General features: G+C 41.7%; 1 protein-coding gene across 4 annotated transcripts in view; it reads left to right on the top strand.

Annotated features, from left to right (window-relative positions):
• The first annotated feature begins 1,616 nt into the window (after nucleotides 1-1,616).
• Nucleotides 1,617-18,184, top strand: part of dtx1 (deltex 1, E3 ubiquitin ligase) — a 42,491-nt gene continuing 25,923 nt past the window's right edge. The window contains exons 1-3 of one of the 4 annotated variants that reach the window (XM_014335052.2): nucleotides 1,617-1,907; nucleotides 2,054-2,107; nucleotides 2,601-3,217. In XM_014335052.2, the coding sequence (XP_014190538.1) occupies nucleotides 2,959-3,217 (259 nt within the window). In that variant the 5' untranslated portion in view covers nucleotides 1,617-1,907; nucleotides 2,054-2,107; nucleotides 2,601-2,958. Of the gene's footprint in view, nucleotides 2,108-2,600; nucleotides 3,218-18,184 lie in introns of all 4 variants that reach the window. The other 3 variants (XM_042222780.1, XM_005926893.3, XM_005926894.3) reach the window with 3 other exon arrangements.

The raw sequence follows: 18,184 nt of genomic DNA, 5'->3' as shown, positions 1-18,184 counted from the left end.
TTATCTGCTTAGTGCTGCATTTCAGCCAGGTGTGTTGGAGGTCCTTTCAGAATTGATTGAAATTAATTAATTCAGACTTTGATCCACTACTGTAATACCATCCAGAAAACATCTGACTGGAACTTCATTTTTCAGTACGCCAATGATCCCAGACACACTGCCAATGTAGTAAAAGCATACTGGATAGAAAAACACACTGAGGAACACTACTGATCACGGACTGGCCACTTTAAAAACAAATGACAATTTATTATAAAAGCCAGAAAGGCAGAACTATTATCTTTATATTATTTATTTTGAGAAGTGTTCTGACATTTTTGTTTAATCTTCCCATTGCAATAATAGTAGTTTGGCAGCAGATGCTGCTGCTGTTCCATTTAACAAGCTTTGAAGCGACTCAGTGGATATCATGAACAACAAGATTAATATTAATTAGCCATAGAACTTTCTATACACTATTTATTTAAATAATTAGCCTCTCTGTTCTCAACAAGTCAATGGATTTTACTCTTATTACTTGCATTTTTAAACAGCCTAGCGCTTTTTGTGTATCTGTGTGTATATTTCTGTTGTTATGTAACAATCTCAGAGACTGCACATGTAATTGAGTCCTTTTGGGTTTGTTTGTTTTTCTACCACTGTTATCTAGTTTCACCAATAATTGAAAAAAAATCCACAATTAAAACTGGAAATGTATAATTAAATAAATCAATTTACTATAACTCTGCTGATTTTTCATAAATTTTGCTTAAACTTTGTTGCCAGAAATGTTTGTCTGCCATTGATGTTGCCATAAGACGGAGTCAGTGTGTGATTGAAAGAGGTGAAGTTGTCAATGACATGCAATCTGTTTCTCATAACTGTGACAAATTGTTGAAATTTGCTGTCTACATAGACAGCAAATTCACATTAGACTATTACATTTGAGCTCAGCAGCCTTCCTGCTCTATAGAAAGAGTACAACTGGAGGTAAGTTGAGTCGTGCAAAGACTCATTGAGATTGATGGCAACATGTGTTTGCATTTATAAATTAATATTTACAAACCTTCATCGATCTCTGAGAGTGTTTGCAGTCAGTACCAGTCAGACTGCGAATATTTGCAGAAAGATTGTCTTGAGATCCAAAGTGGCCATGAGTGTGCAACACCAAACACCATTAAACTGTGGGCAACCATTTAGCCATGACTTGCACAAGTTGCAATCCACCACAGACTGTGACAAATTAAATGCAACCACCAGACAGCCACCGATTTTTTAAAAATTAATTTTAGCCGCTAGCTTGCTCTTTATTATTTGTAGATTCGTGTCTTTAATGGCTGACCCTGAAACAAAGGTTCATGGGACTTTCTGAGCAATCTTGTATGATTTGTATAACCCTATGCCAGATAGAGCTGGATCTGTATGTTTTATGAAATATAAATAAATTTAAAAACTAATAAGCAATTGTACGATGGTGTCTTAATATATTGCTTTGTTGTTTCCACATTACCTGGTCTGCTTCCCTTTCACTGTAGTCTTATCCCATGCAAGGGTTTTATTTTGAAATTGGGGACCGGAAGTTGTATAAATCTTTTCGCCTTTTTATTGACACTTTGACTGATTTTATAAAAATATATATATATGGGCTCTTCATACAGGTGTGCTTGGACATTTATTGTTGTTGTGATGATTATTTGGGGTTAGGCGGGGATCGTGCGTGTACTGCGTGGATGTTTGTCTGTTTGGCGTCACGGGGAAAGGAGCGCGCACAGCAGCGCAGCGGCGGCTTCGCTCTGCACTGAAAAACCGTGCAACTGGGGCATGCGTTCACTTTACACAGCGGACCAACAAGCTGGTGGAGACCGTGGCGGATTCACGGGAATACCGCGACGTGTCGATTTTCTGTAATAAACACCGGATTACTGGAGGTGGGTTCGGGGAAGATTTGGGGTGTTTAGCGATAAGGAAACGTAGAAATCACAGATGTGAAAAGGTGCGCTTTACCTCGGGCTTTTTTTCCTCTTTTCTTTCTTCCTCTTCCACCTTTGATAATCTGATTTTCGTCCGGATCCAGTGAAAATGCAGCCTGTACCTGACAGATGTGTGGCACCACAGCTGCAGCCTACAGGTCTGTATCGCCGCTATTAATTCAAGCGTGTTTTTTATGCCATAAATGAAAATTCAATATGAGGCTTAAGACAGACTGAGAATTGAATCAACAGAGGCAGTCTATGGCACTGACTGCATCTGAACAGCTTCTTATGCAAAAAATAATAATTAAAAAAATGTCTGAGTGATATTCTGTCTGCTGTAATTATAGTAGCATCTGGCCTTTTGTGCTCTTCTCCTGAAACACTCACTTGATTAGAATTATTTTGTTGCCAACAAAACAACAACAACAAAAATCCCCAGACAAATTTCTTCACTACATTTTAAGTAAACAAAACGAATTGGCACAGGCCGGTTATCGTGCTACAGCACGGAGCAGGTTAGATTTGTGTCAGGTCCTTTAAAACAATGCCTGACTGCTTACTCAGAGGATAAATCACAGCTTTTGTTTGCCAGTGTGCCTGTGCACCTTGTCTTCTGTTTAGAGAGTATCTCCTGTCTACCTGCTGCAGATCTGCTGTGGTTGGCTGTGGAGGACTGAGATTGCTAAAGCTGCAAATCACATCATCAGCATCATCAGCATCAACATCTGCCACTTCAAACGCGACAAGACACAGGAGGACGCAGGCTGCTTTTTGCATGATCAAAGACGGAGAAGTCAGAAAGTACCTGTAGACGATGACTCCAGCGGAGCTGTTTGCTTGAAAGCAGCATGAGATAACTGGGGGCTGCCACGCTAATCGCTGATTCAAGCTTTTTTCCGTTTGGCAATGATGAAAAAGCCCCTCTTTGTCAGCTGACTGACAGGGTCGCAGTGGTGCTCTAGCACAGGACGTTGCCAGCAGCCGAAGCGCAGACACCACAGAGGAGATGGCTCGTCCGGGATCCGGGTTGCTGGTGCCCGTAAATGGGCTGGGGTACCCCCCTCAGAACCTCGCCAGGGTGGTGGTCTGGGAATGGCTGAACGAACATGGACGCTGGAGGCCCTACACCGCAGCAGTTTGCCACCATATAGAAAACGTGCTGAAGGGGGATGCCCGGGGAAGTGTAGTTCTAGGACAGGTGGATGCTCAGCTTTCTCCTTACATCATCGACCTGCAGTCCATGCACCAGTTTCGACAAGACACAGGTAAGAGTGTGCACAGATGACACAGATGCCAGTGCCAAGGAAAGCACAGATAACACAAATTTAACCATAACAATGGACCCAATGTACTGTATACATGTTTACTGATAATTAATCAGGTATTTTTGGATGTCCTCATACTAGATGATGTCATATTATCCGATCTGGGCCAAACCAACTTTAATGCGCTTGGTACACAAACTCCACAGTCATTTCAAGAGAGTAAATGAGAGCCCCGATTGCTTTGAGGCTCGTGTATATGAGCCACAGGTAGAGCCAAGAGGCACTGCCACAAGATGAATGTGAAGCATAGAGCCAATTAAAGTGTAGCAGTTACATATTGAGCCAGAAATGCCTTCATGCAGCTGTTGGGATGCCATGACCTTGCCAAAGGTCACCATGATTTAGCAGTTGTGCATCCATCAGACAAATGAGATGCAGTTCAGTGTAAACCTCACTCTGTCTTGTTATTCATGTGTTAAACAGTTTGTAATTCAGCGAGTTACAGTATGTTGTTAGGATCTAAGTCATTTCTTATCCTGCTGCTACATGACTTCAGTTTCTGTAACTTTTCACACCTACATACAGAAAATGGAACAATCTGGTTTCACAGTTATTAGACAATCGATGCCCCGCCATGTTTGAACTACGGCGCGTGGAATCCAAAACTTTGTCCTCAATTTTGCATTTAATGCGAGCTCTGTGAGACAGCATGAGGCCAACATTATCTCGACTGAGGGATCGATCGCCTCTGGCCATAACGCGCTAACAGTAAATGCCGACCCCCCCCCCTTTCCTGTTACTACGTGTCACTTTAGAGTAAAATCCAAGCCACCACAGCCTTTGTTTGGCTTGCAGTAATTCTCTCAGATGACTGCTACCTTTTAAAATAAGCCCAGATGCTTTTTTGTAATTCTCCACCAACGATCAACACTCTCTCTTTGTGAGGATTCCCGTCCTGCTTGTTCCAGTGTGTGTGTGAAGCAAAGGCGGGGAGGAGGTTGTAGGCATCTGTTAAGAGCAGCCTTGGAGAAATCGCAGCTTTCTCAATTATTATTCTTCACAGTCAGCTGTGGTTGATTACAACTCTATTAGCCATTTATTGTGACATCTTTGTTAGGATGCTCTGAAACTCCTTTTTTTAAAAAGTCTGACGACGAGAGCTTCCACTCTCTTAAGTTAGAGGCTGGAGTTGCTGTATTTGAAAGTGTTATGTAACACGAGAAGTGCAGGGACACTCTCGCAGGATGTACAGAAGGTAACTTCACTGTCCGCGGGTCTGCACTGTGTCACTTGTCATCAGTGTGCGTGATTCATCAGCATTAATAAATAGCTGCAGCGCCCTGAGGAATACAGATAGAATTGAACAGAGCTCAAATTCCTAAAAGGTCAGACCAATTTGCAAATGCATTAAGTAATAACCGTGTAAGTGTCTTTCAACAGATGGGTGTAGTTCAGGCTATAAATGCAGAGGAATATGGCAGCGGTCACAGTGGTCTGTGGTCTGCTTGCCCCTTTTAAACTAAATAGTAACAAAAAAAGTGCTTAGAAACCAGCAAGTAGATTGGGGTATCTAGAAAAATATTAATATTAGCATAATGTATCTTATAGTCAGTCAAACTTGGTATATCAGTATTTTTCTACTGTTCCGACATGCTCTGGTCGACTGTGCTGACTATGAGGACAACTCCATTTATGAATGGCTGTCAGGTAGGTTGTAGTACAAGCAGCTGCCTGTTTTTCTGCCGTTCTCGTTGACGTCCCCCCCTTTGATAAAACACAGAGCTACACATGTGTCTGTGAGATGAACCACTGAGTCGTTTGTCAGCCATTACCACGACACGGGGGCTAGGCCTGACGTTTATCGCTCCTCACTGTGCTGTTCGCCGTGTTACCTTCCCCCTCGGCTGGGATAAACCTGTCACGGCAGAGGCTGATGGACAGTAGGTCTGGATGCTCGGTGCCTCCTCCGCTTTGTCCTCCTCTGCGCTCTCTTTTGCTGTCCTTCCACACGGGCACACCTCTGTCCTTCGTCGTCATCGATTCAAACTCCCATGAGGCCTAGCTTCCAGGCTGTTGCGATGTTGTTGTAGTGCCGCTTGCGTGGAGGGATCTCGGCGAGCTTGTTTTGCTATAACGTTGAGTGTGATGCAGTTGTTTCACATCGGATGTTTGCTGTAGCTCAGCAGGTCACCCTCAGCCACTTGCTTTGTTGCAGGCTTATGGAGTGTCCCTGTGGGGAAACCCCGTTTTGTCGCAGAGCCAGTGAGCTTGCCCTCTGAGGCTGTTTCCTTTTTTGCTAAGAGTTGTAAAAAAAGGTTAAGTATGATTGATATCCACTGTGTGTGTTTCTGAATAAATGCTTCTGTTTTTGCATGTGAGTAATTGTTGCTTGTGTGATTGGTGCCTTCTGCCTGTTATGATGTTTGGGTCCCGTCCCTGCAGGCTGTGCAGGGCTGCCCTTTGCTCCCATGGGTTTGGGAGGATCTGTGGGTGGTAGCCAGGCCGAGTTACTCAAACTAATGAGACAGCAGCTATGTTTTATCTCCATGACTCTCTCTAATCAGAGTGCCATGACAAGAAAACACAGCCACCGCAAACGACGCAGCAGGCCCCGGTTATGGAGGGAGTAGCCTTAGAACATCTGCATTTAATTGGCACTCAAAAACATACAGGGCATGGATTTCATCTCAGTATAGTTACTAGCAAAGAACAGCAGAGTTACTGGTGAAAAACACCAGTCTGTGGTGAAATCCCGACTAGCAATGCTTTATGGATATAGTATAAGAGAAGCCTTAGAGGCTCATATAAGCATAGTGTGAATAGATATCCAGTTGAAGGCAGGGGGAGAATTGACTCTCGGCCAAGAAGGATCGATCCGTTTTCCTCCCCAGAGGGGCATTTAAACCTCTAAACACTGCTGTGGACTGATCCCCTTTCACTACAGCCACCCCCACAGCAAAATACACGGGCTTATCTGGCCTTTCCATCATATACCAACACTTGTGGCCTGTCTGATGGATTTCACACTGCAGCCACTGCTTGGATTTTAAGCACTTTTCCTTTTTATATGTATCAAGATCATATGTAGGTGACATAACCCAGAAACCCTCATCATCACAATTTGTGCTCTATCCCTCAATCTCATTTAGCAACAAACATTCACACTTATTAAGTATGCATCCAAAATTCTGTAACACCATAAAGTCACTTAAATCTGTTCTTCTCCGCTGAGTGCGAAGAACAATGAAAATGTAAATATTTCAATTCACATCGTCAATCTAATATTGATCTGATTTGTATTGAAGATTGTTCGGCTGAATTTAGACTCTGATTGTTGTGAATGTGCGATATGGATTCCAGCGTTTCTGTGACCCGGAAGAGTGTTAAGGTTTAGCTAACAGTGCACCACCATGACCGTGGCTGGACTTGTGCACGTCTGGTCAGCTTTACTTTTTAGTATGTTTGTTCAGATGTTAAATACAGCAGCATTAAAAAAAACTCACTGTTTCAAAACATGCTATATAGCAAGAAATAAGTGTGATGTAACAGCAAATGTAATGATAACAAAATGAAGTTAAAATACAGCGTTAGCAAGTTCCGAGCTCTGATTGTACCTAGCTTAGAGGATATTGTTGATGCTAACTGTGTGCCACTTATGGAAGACATTGTTAAATAAATCAACAGATATCATTAATGTTATTTACAACTGACAGAATCAATACTTTAAAAAATGAACATTTTACAACAAAATGTGGATTTTCTTCTGAGGATGAAAAAATGTGTCATTTATACGCAATAGGGGAGGTTCAGGCTATTTGTCTTTGTTACATCTACCCTTCAGTAAACGAGGTAAGACATGTTATATTGTTATTTTGTATTCTTGGGCTCCACAGCTGAGGTCCATCATGATCGATTTCTCTGGAAGAGAAACTCAAGATCGGAACCTTTTTGCACATCTTTATATTTAAACATAATGCTACAAATACGTAACAAAAATCCAGTGGTTAAATATCTGGTAAACATTGTTATGTTGTTCATAAATATTTAAGAGAAGCCACACCCCTATCTCAGTTTGTCTGGTACAAGGTAGTCAGTCAGCAGCTACCTGGAAGAGCAGATTCTGTTTTTATGTTTGGATGCATTATGGATTTTTATGGAAATAAAAAAAAATTGCAAGATGTACTGACTGTGATGGGAAATGAAACCAGTTTATCCAGATCCCAAGTCTTGCCTTCTTGGTTTATATTCAGAAACATATAAATATAGTAAGAATGAAAGGACACTAATGGACCTCAGTCTGCAAATTACAAGAAGAAAACAATTGGCAAAACAAATGCTATCAATGTACCGCTGGAAAAGAAGAAATTACTTAAGGGAGGGCAAGTTCAAATACATATGGGGTCCATTTATGGTCCACAAACACAGAGAATGATGTATGTGAATGAATGGAAAAGAAAAAGGGGTTTTATGTGTGTTGTATTCTGTTCTGTTTTATATTCAAAGGGGCTATAAAGACTGGTTTATAATAAGTGTCCTGTGTGTTAGTTTTGTGATCACTGATCTGACGTAAGTAATTGTTGAACTTTGCTGTAATTATATACATTGTTTTTATTAAAAATATGAAAACAGTGTGAGGTTGATGGACTAGATGAAGCTTTGGCATGTAATTATTATATATGTAATGATAAAAACACTGTAAAAACAGATATTTCTATAGTAGTGAAAAAAAAAGAAGGTTTCTGTTATTTAATTGTTTATCTGTTGCACAGGGGAAGGTCTTCATCAATAAGAAAAGCTTTAAAACCTGGGGAAATACAGTTAAAATACCCACATTCACATTTTCCAAAGCTGTCGAGTGGGGCCATATTGAAGTCTCTGTTGGGTCCGCGAGCCTTATGTTTGACACCCTTGCTTTAATAGGTCATGATGTTGATATTTTCTCACAAAGTTGAGAAAATACATAAATACAATAAATAAATTTGGACTGCAACAGAGAGCAGCGTGCAGGTCATTTCTGCATACGTGCCACGTGTGTGTGCAGTCACTGTTGTGAGCTGGCCCATGTGTGACTGCAGAGATAACCTCTATCAGCAGCTGTTGGCTGCTGTGTTGATGGAGCAGCTCTTTGTTTGTTTTTGTTTCACGAGCGTGAGAACCTCTTCTTCTTTGCCCTATTTCCCTCGGCTAAATGCCCTCTCTGACTAATTATGGTTGAAAGTGCCACAAGTCAAAAGCTCTCATCTTCTGTTATGTGTTGAGCTGACAAACAGCAGTAGTTGTGGTTTGGATGCTACCTGTGAATGTGCTCGAGCACTTGTTATGCTGTAGACCAGAAAAGAGGGTGGCGCGTTTGTGTGTTGTTTTCTTTTTTTTCCTTTTTCTTCTTTATTGTCGTTTAGTAAGTAGTAAGTGTGTGTGGGAACTGTTCTGGTGGTCTGTGGGAGGAAGCTGTAAAAAGGATCCCTGCGATGTACGTGGTAAAGGTCAGGTACTGTATGCATCAGCTCTGACTGTGAAATCCCACTTGCGTCAGAAGAAAGAAAATAAGCAGAGAGCCCAGCGACTCTAAAATGCACATTTGGTATTGAAATGTGAAGAAGAAGCAGGTAGAAATAGAAACAAGGCAGACAGAGTTACCTGAAGAAGAAAGTGGTGCACAAGCTGACACACTGCGTGAGAAGATGTCATACTACATCCTCATACTGGGTGTATTTCGACTTGCAAGAGATGAATCATACATAAATGAGTGTGCATGTATATGAAACTTCGAGTGGATGTTTATAGCAACATCAAAATGATGCTCAGCCTATTGGTAGACCCTGTGCTCAGGTTCTCCAGTGCACCGAGCTTGGTGAAATCCACTTGCGTGTTGGCAGAAAAGGAACAGGAGCAGCAGCGCCGTGGAAAGGGAGGGGGGGGAGCAGGCAGAGGTGAGGAGAGAAGAGGAACAGAGGGAGAGGTGGAACGTTTTCCTGATGGAAGGTGACAGAGCGGAGGGAAGGATAATAACACCGCGCACATTTCCCTGCTCCTTCACTCTCACATGCGCTCAAACACCTCGCCGTCCATCCCATCAAAGCGTGCCTGTTTTTAATTATGAAGTCATCTGCCCGTGTTTTTTATCACTTATCTGACAACATGCTTTGTTAATAGAGGCAGATGTCTGCAACAAGGTACCAGAGTGAAAAGTTGCTTGTTTAGTTTGACTGGCGGTTACCTGTGAAACGGTACACATGATTCTTTATCCTCATTGCATTATAGTGATGAGCAGGCTGTGCATCCCCTGGAAACCACTGGCGTTGGTAGCTAAAGTGCATCTCCACATCTCCTTCTAATCCAGCGCATGAACTTCTAAAGCAGATATCTTACTTTTTCATCAAGGAAGCGGCTTTACAGCCACTCTCTGCACTGGTTGCTTATCAGCCCGCTCTAGGAGGTCAGTCAGATCAGTAACTGTTGTCTGTTTCAGCCCGTCTGTCTGCTGCTGCTGCTCCTGCTAATAAAGACGTATGCATGATCACAGCATTATTTGATTAAACGAGCCTCTCTCCTGGATCCATTTATGGGCCGATCTCTTATCTTGTTCTAGCATGTCGAAGCAGTGTCTTTAAGTATCATCACTCTCATCTTGGGTGCTTTTATTTCCTAGATAAATAACTCTTTCCAGTCTGTTGCAGATAGAGCTGCTCCAAAATATGATAAATAAAGTGAGTCTTGTTCTGTTTGTTGTGTTGAAGAATTTCCGTGCGGCTTCATAACACAGAGAATCTGCCAAGTGCTAGCTAGCTGTCACGTTGAAAAGGGACAGAGTGTTCCTGCTGTAACCAATAGAGTGTCTTTGATCTACACCGTATGGTCTAACATTTACTGAAAACATCTTTTGACTGAGATCAGAGCTGCAGTGACGCAACTCGGGCTGCCAGCGGTTGCGGCGAGCCAAACTCAGAACTCCCTTGATCAGACTCAGTGAATACACAAAGACAGTGTGGGATTTTCTGCCTCAGACTTAGCTTTTTCACTTGCTTTACAAAAAAACGAAAGACCTTCCTTTAGCAGTGTGGAGGCACGACAAACCGCTAATGCTGAAAAGGGACGGCTGCCTCAACAGCATCTAAGTGATAAGCCAGGTGTCCGTGAGCGGCTGCAATGGATGGAAAACATCATCCCAAAGTAATCTGAACATCAGACTACTTTTTGTGTTAATAAACAGCCAATCACAGAACTGCTAGCTTGCAGTGGAAGCTCAATGCTAGCATCTGAAATATATTTAAGGGATCTGCGAAGGGATGATTGCCGTTGTTCTCCAACACTTTCTGACTTATTTGTCACACACTGGTAACAACGTGAAGGCCAAGGCTGTTACAGTTAAACGAAACTAAAAAGAAAAACTAGCTTACATGCTGTAAGATTTGAAAAAATGCCAGCCATGAATTCGACAGCCCTCCTGTCAGGTGTACAATAATAAACTACGTGGTCCAGTTCTAACTGCAGCTTGACGGCCGGACGTAAGTAAAAAAAATAGATAGTAGTCAGTTGTTGTGTTTTTGTTTATGTGTGCATTTCTATGCTGCCCTCACAACTGTTTAAACTTATGAACACAAAGGATGTACTGTATTTCCTTAACAAGGCGTGGGATAAACTCAAGCTTACTTTTCATATGCATTACACAAAAACATCACTTATTTTGGTTGTTGGCTGCCCAGCAGGCTCTGCCTAATGTCAATGCGAGGCATTCTCACTTTTTGCTCCTCCTGTCTGCGTGTCACCTGTTAGTACTTCTAAATCATGGCTGTTGGTAAGAGTCCAAGTCCTGTGACTGTCCAGCATGAGGAGCATCCTGCAGTAGCCTGTGATATGAGGAATATTTGCCAGGTTTTCCTGGCAGCCAAACTCTGCTTGTGCTATTCAGAGGAGCTGCTCACACCATCAATTTTTATGCCTCGTGCCAACAACCGCCACGGTGTGGAGGAGTTATGTTGTCAGCTTGTCTGTGCTATACTCTTGAACACAATATTTCAGGAATGAGGGAATTTCTTCTAATTCCACACAAATGTCCTTGGACCGATGAGCTGATTTTAATTTTGGTTTGGTTGTAAAAGGGTCACCATGATTTGACAAAGGCCTTGTTTGGCCATTGCTCAAGAACTGATAAGTGAAGTGTGACAAAGTATGACACAAACTCCTTAAAGAATGAAATGGTGAAATGATGACATTTCATATCCTGAAGGTCTAAGGTTTGCTTCACAGTTGCATCATGATGTTTTGCAATAATCCTTTTCTGGCCGTTATCAAACGTCATAACTCAGGAAGTAATGATAATGATAATAATGTCGTTTCACTGTCGATACAGGTTTGCAAACTGTGTGTAAAAGTGTTGCCTCTGGGTCAGTTTTTATCAAGCTGAAACAGCAGTTGCCTCCTTCGTATTTTGTTGGATGCATTTCAGTTAGAGAGAGATATGCTGGTCAGCAATGAACACAACTACAACATCTTTAGTTTTTTGTTATCGCTGTTACTTTTTCTATATTTTGACACATTATTGATTCACAGATAAAAAGAGTGGCTTTATCTGGAAGATAGCATGAAGGTTAAAAGTGTTCCTTCCCATATAAAACTATATTACATATGACTAAACAATTGACCTTGATATGAACTTGAATGATGGAGTGCTGAGAGTGTTCCTGATAAAATAAGAAGGATGTTAATTATTGTGTAACATTATTAGCAGCTTACACCCAAAAACACATAATTTGTTGACTTGTCTTCAGTTAAATGCCAGACATAACACAGGCTGACAAACATAAAACAGTATTTTGCACCTAACTTGACAAAGCTCGGTATGCTGTGCAGTATGTCTTTAAAAAAGTTGAGGGAACTGGTCAAGTGGAGTATAAAAGCAGAAGTAACAGGTCTAAAAAACTATCTACGTCAGATGAGCAGTATCTCAAAATCCCACAAATACATGCATCTGGCCCTTCATTTGATCCATCTACTGTTCTACTGAACTACTGTTCCTTTCCACTGACACTCTGGTGACAGTGGAAAGGTGGATGCCAGGAAATTAATCTTAAGGATGAAAATGGCTAAAGAGTAAGTGATGACCAAAAGGTTTCAATTGAAATTGTCATCAATTTGTACAGAGGAGGTCAGTAGAGAGATACAGCCTTCATCAGGTAAACATGGTAGAGACTCTGTCATGGTTTCATGGAGGCTGGATGTCAGTCAGTCGTGTTGGGGATCTTGCCAGCCTTGCTGAAATTGAAGCAGCACCACATTCAGCAAAAACCTAACACAGGATGTCAGCGCAAACACTTCATACCATCTGTCAAGCACGGTGGTAGAGGTGTGATGATTGGGTTTGTCAGCCATGGGAAATTGACAGCAAGTTTACCATGAACAAATTTTTATACCAAAGTGTTGTATGTGAGGCCAACTGTCCAAATACTAAAGTTGGCCAAAATTAGGTCATGCAACAGGACAATGATCACAATCACACCAACAAATCTGGCAAAGTTCAGACCTCGACCCAACTAAAATGCTGTAGTATGACCACAAGAGAGCTGTGCATAAACAATCGTCTGCAAACCTCAATGAACTGAAGCAACGCTGCAAAGAAGAGTGGACCAAAATCTCTCCACAACGTTGTGAAGGATAAATGATAAATGCATGCAGAATACAATTCTTTTGTTTCATTGTTATTGCTTCTAAGCTACTGAATAATTCTACATAGAATTCACAGAGGCTATACGTCTTTCCCCCATAAGTTTTCGAGGTTTATATGAGTCTGTGGCGAGCCCTCAGCGCTTTCTCTCGCCTCTTTGTTTTGTCACGAACTTCAGCTTGTTGTCATTTAAGAGGCTTGATGTAGAAGACTGACAGTCAGAGGGATCCTGCAGTGTCACAAAATATTGCGACTCTGCTGTCAGCTTTTGAAAAGGTGAGAAAGTGTTGCCTGAAAATCAGCCCTTGTGCCCAGTATGTGAGAAATGAAAGCCCTGGACAAGCTTCACATATAGTACTGTAAGTGAGAAATGACTTAAGTGACAAAAGAATACAAAAAAGTCTAATAAAGTAGTTCTGATTCTGGTATTAAAGTCACATTTAGGATGGTAAACAGAAACACTGGGACATGATTATGCTGGCAGCCTTCTAGTTTCAGTCACTGTACATACGTGTGATACTAGATTGAAACAGCTCATTAACTCAAATGTCTAATCTACCAATCACATGGCAGCAACTCAGTGCATTAAGGCATGTAGACATGGCCAAGATGACCTGCGTAAAGTCAAACTGAGCATCAGAATGGGGAAGAAAGATGATTTATGTGACCTTGAACATGGTGTGGTTGAATCCGATAGCCAAAGAACTGACACTGAAGAACAAAATACTGGAAAAAACACTGCCTCACTGTTTGTTCTCAATTTCTGCTGCAACATCCAGATGGTAGGGTCGGAGTTTGGTGTAAATAACATGAAATCCTTGATCCATCCTGCTATATATCAAGAGTCCAGGCTGCTGGTGGTGGTGAAATGGTTTCTTGGCGCACTTTGTGGCCCTTAGTACAAACCGAGCATTGTTTAAATACCACAGCCTACCTGAGTGTTCTGCTGCTGACCATGTTCATCCTTTACGACTACAGTGTACCCATCTTCTGATGACTGCTTCCAGCAGGATAACACACCATGTCACAAAGCTCAAATTATCATGTTCATTGAACATAATGAGCTCCCTGTAATTAAATTACCTCCACAGTCACCAGATCTCAATCCAACAGAGCACCTTTGGGATGTGGTAGAAAGGGAGATTTACAGCCGCCAAATCTGCAGTGACTGCGTGATGCTGTCATGTCAATATGGACCGAATTCTTTAAGCAATGTTTCCAGCACTGTGTCGAATCTACCATTAATAATTAAGGGATCTCTGAGGTCTGGCGTAATGAGCTGTTAGAACCTCGATAGCATAAAGTTGTGTTCTTGAACTGAAAATGACCTTTCATTGTGAGACAGGCACGTCCAAACCACACCTTCACATAACACTATCATCCATATTCATATTTGTAGTTTTCATTTGCAGATTCTTTAATGTTACCTTACCGTTGGTTTACTGAAAAGTGGGTTTGTATAATGGGTTTCTCAAAATACTTTGACCCTCAAAAGTTAGCGTGCCACTGTGTCACGTCTGTAGGCTTTGATGAGGTCTGTCGAATCTCTGGTCAGGCTTTGAGCTCAATAAAAGCTTTTAGCAAACCAACAGCAACTTTGCAACAAGGACGTGACCCCGATTACATTCAGCCCTGACATCTGCCCTTAGCAAGCATGAATTGGTTCCTCTTAATAGACTCAATAATCGAAAAGGGAACGCTGCAGTGAAAATAAGTGAGCTTTTAAAGTGAGCGATTATGACTGGACAAAAGATGAATGTCTCTTCATTAAATTTGAGTTATGAACACAGCAGAAATGTGATTACACTTGTGATTCAGCTGGGAAAAGGTCTGGGCCTAATAACTCGTCGGGAAAGTAGAACATACTTAAGGTGAAGTTGTTTTTGGTAAATCTGTCATGGGGTACAGTAGATAAAATGTTCATCACCCTACCGGGTGGTCTGATATACGCTGACCTCTCTCACACCATGTCCAGTTTACTGCTGATCAAAGCCGAGCACTGTACTCTGGCACAGTGACAGCTTGCTTTAATGTAGCCAGGCGTTTCCTCTGATAAGACCTGACCGTGTCTGACAGCCATGAAGTGGGTTATAAAAGCCCATCTCAGCAAACTAATTTACTGCATACTGTTCATCTCAGTGAGTCAGACTTCTTTTATTTGTCAAATGTAATATTCTGTGCAATTTTTTTTCCATCTAGCCCCTTCCGCCATCGCCGCTTATCTTCCACTTCATATTTTTTTGTGCAATAATGGATCCTGGGTATCCATGAAATCTTCCCCTTTGATTCGCTGCTGGAATTATTTTCTTAAGTTCAGACAGTGAACCACGCGAGCTGTTCCTCAAAGTCGGCTCCGATTTGGGCTGGCCGTCAGTCAGCTTTCTGCTGAGCATGTAAATGGGTTTCACTGATTTCACTGATGTACAGTCTGTTGTAGCGGTGTGACGCCTGACGTGAAATATTGTGTCGTCACGGCTGAATACTGCACCATGTGGTGTGGGAATTGCACTTGTGTATATCACTTTCTCCCTGCTGAACAGAGCATGTCAACAATGTATGATGAGCTGTAAGAGCTTGGCCATATGTTTGGAATCACTCACAAATATCAAGATATTAATGCCACTGACAGTATTGTCATTTTAACGGGTATACCTGCAATGCAGTCCAGTATATTCCATTTCTTCCAGACAGTCGTGGAGATTTTGTTTTCAATAACATGATGCTGTTGCACCAAATTGCATTTAGAGGTGGTTCAAATATCGCTAATGCATGTAAAAATAGGGAAGCTAAAATAGTCAACTCTCTTAATGTAGTGAAATTACTGCACCACCACACTTAATAGTGACCTCTTAAACATTTGAAGTACAAGAAGTGTTATGCAAGAATGTTATGAAATTGCCTGCATGAAATTGTTACCACTATATTTTTACACCAAGGTGATTCCCGATGACCTACTGATTTTAAAACATCTGAGGTAGTAGGACAAGTAGAGGACAAAAGAAAAAGTGGCAGGGTTAAAAAATTGTCTATAGCAGATGAAAAGTGTCTGAAAGCCATGCCCTTAAGAAAAAACAATCCAGCAAAGACCTGTAACAGGACCTAAAGGATGCATCTGACCCTTCAGCTGATCCATCCACTATTCGCTCTTTCTCATCAGAAATGATCTCAGTGGAAGGGTGGCTGTCAAGAAGCCATTCTTAAGGATGAGAATTAGGGTAAAACTGTAAACACAGAAATGTACGGTCAGATTTTGACCCGACATGCACAATACCATCTGGACTTCCAATGATCCCAAAAACAGTGCAAATGCAGTAAAAGCAAGGCAACCAACATCCAAAGAAGAGCTTTGAGTGTCCTTCAAGTAGCCTGGGGAACTATCTAGAAAGCTTGCCTAGGAGAGTTCAGGCTGTGTTGAAAAATAAAAGCGGTCTGACCTTTAAACTCATTTGAATTGTACAACTGTGTACAATATATTTCCATGCATGGAAATATATTGTATTTCCATGTATGTTTGCACATTTGAATAAATCTCTTCACCTATTTCTCATGTTCCTAGCAAAATAAAAAGAAATTTGAAGGTTGTCTCAAGACCTTTGCACAGTACTCTGTGAATCACATACAATGGGATAGTGCACAAAGACATCATCTCAGTTCCTTCACTTTTCAAATTCAAATATATTTCTAAAAGAAAAACGTAAGTGACTCATTTTATTCCACAAATATAATGGAAAATATAAAAAAAAAGGGGGGGGAGAAGCCAGATGAAAGTTTGTTTTTATTACATAAAACCATTTCATCTTTACAATTATACACTTGAAAAGGCTGATCTTTTTTTTTTTTTTGCAGTAAAGCCAGTATGCGTAGCTGCATGCAGTAGCTAAAAAAGTCGGTGTCCAGTAATTATGGGCAGGCAGATGTCATGTCCACATGGCTTTCCCCCATAGACATCTTAACTCCATGGCTTCATAATACCTGTCATTACTGTAAAATGCAGTTGTGCCCTTAAAGCCACAGTAAATTAACACAGCAAGCTGGAACTGATTAGCTTGTTAGTTTAGCACCAGCTGATTGGTACCACCTAGAAAAATCCCAGAAAATTTTGTTGATCACATAACTCAAAAGGGAATGTTGTCAAAAGCTGTTTTCAGTTTTGTCAGCCTATAAGTTGACTGGAAAAGTTAGCATAGCAGGATTTTGTTTCCCGTGTGTGAAAGTGCCTCTCACTCCTAACAAGAAACCTGTTTAACTGTAACCCTGGCACTGCTGTCTGGCAGTGTGGAGCTATGTTTGTGTGAAGCCAAGCTTGCATGTTAGTGTGTGTTTGTGTGTCTTATGACGGTGCCTGAGGCTGTGCCTCCTACTCGCTTGCCCTAGTGATGTGACAGCACGGCGCTGACACGCTAACGAGGCTCCTGCTGGACGTGATGAGGCTGAAGTGGTGTGAAGCAGAAGCCATTGTGCATTCAAACACACTCACCTCATCAGGGTAGTTCAGAGTCTTCTAGTGGTCACACAAACACATGCATGTACACAAACAAAATGAGTCAGAGAGCAGAAGATTCAAGCCTCTTCATCCGAGAACCGTCACGACATCTATGAAGGTTGTTTCAGGGTCTATTGCGGCACTACAGGAGCTGGCAGGTGGACAGGACTGTAACTTAATTTTCTGAAGATTTTCTTTTTTTTGCCCCTCTCTGTCTCTTTTTGTTACCTCAGTAAGTGCAAGCTCTGCACAAGCGCATGGTAACTGGCCAGCTCCCCAGGCCAAGGTGTGGGAGAGTTTGGAGTGTTGAAGGGCCTGAGGATGTGTAGGGTTGCAGTGGGAGTTACGCCACTTTTCTTCACCACTTTGTCTTGCTGGCAGCAAAACTGTATTAGTTGGGCCGGTTTTACTGCAGTGTTCACTTTCTGAGCTCGGGCAGAAGTGAGACATCCTCTTTTTTTATTGTTTCGTTGGCAGAAAACTTCCCCTCATCACATATCTGCTCCTTCTCTCCTAATACACTCACGTAGCATTTCTTTGTGCACTTTTGTCTGGCCCTTTTCCATCTCCCCATTTTCTCTCTCCTCGCACCTTCACTCTATCTTTGTCTTTCTCCCCTGCATCTCCCCCCTTTCTTTTCTCCTGTTCAATCACCTTTACTCCTTTTCTCCTCCACCACCTTTCAACCAGCGGTTGCTCTTCCATTTTTGTTCATTCATCATGTATGCCCAAAGATAGATAGATAGATAGATAGATAGATAGATAGATAGATAGATAGATAGATAGATAGATAGATAGATAGATAGATAGATAGATAGATAGA

Source organism: Haplochromis burtoni, unplaced genomic scaffold (assembly GCF_018398535.1).
Source record: "Haplochromis burtoni strain Fernald_Lab_line unplaced genomic scaffold, NCSU_Asbu1 Contig_95, whole genome shotgun sequence".
NCBI lineage: Eukaryota > Metazoa > Chordata > Actinopteri > Cichliformes > Cichlidae > Haplochromis > Haplochromis burtoni.
The sequence above is the reverse complement of the archived record's forward strand: the minus strand, read 5'-3'. Positions and strand labels throughout refer to the sequence as shown.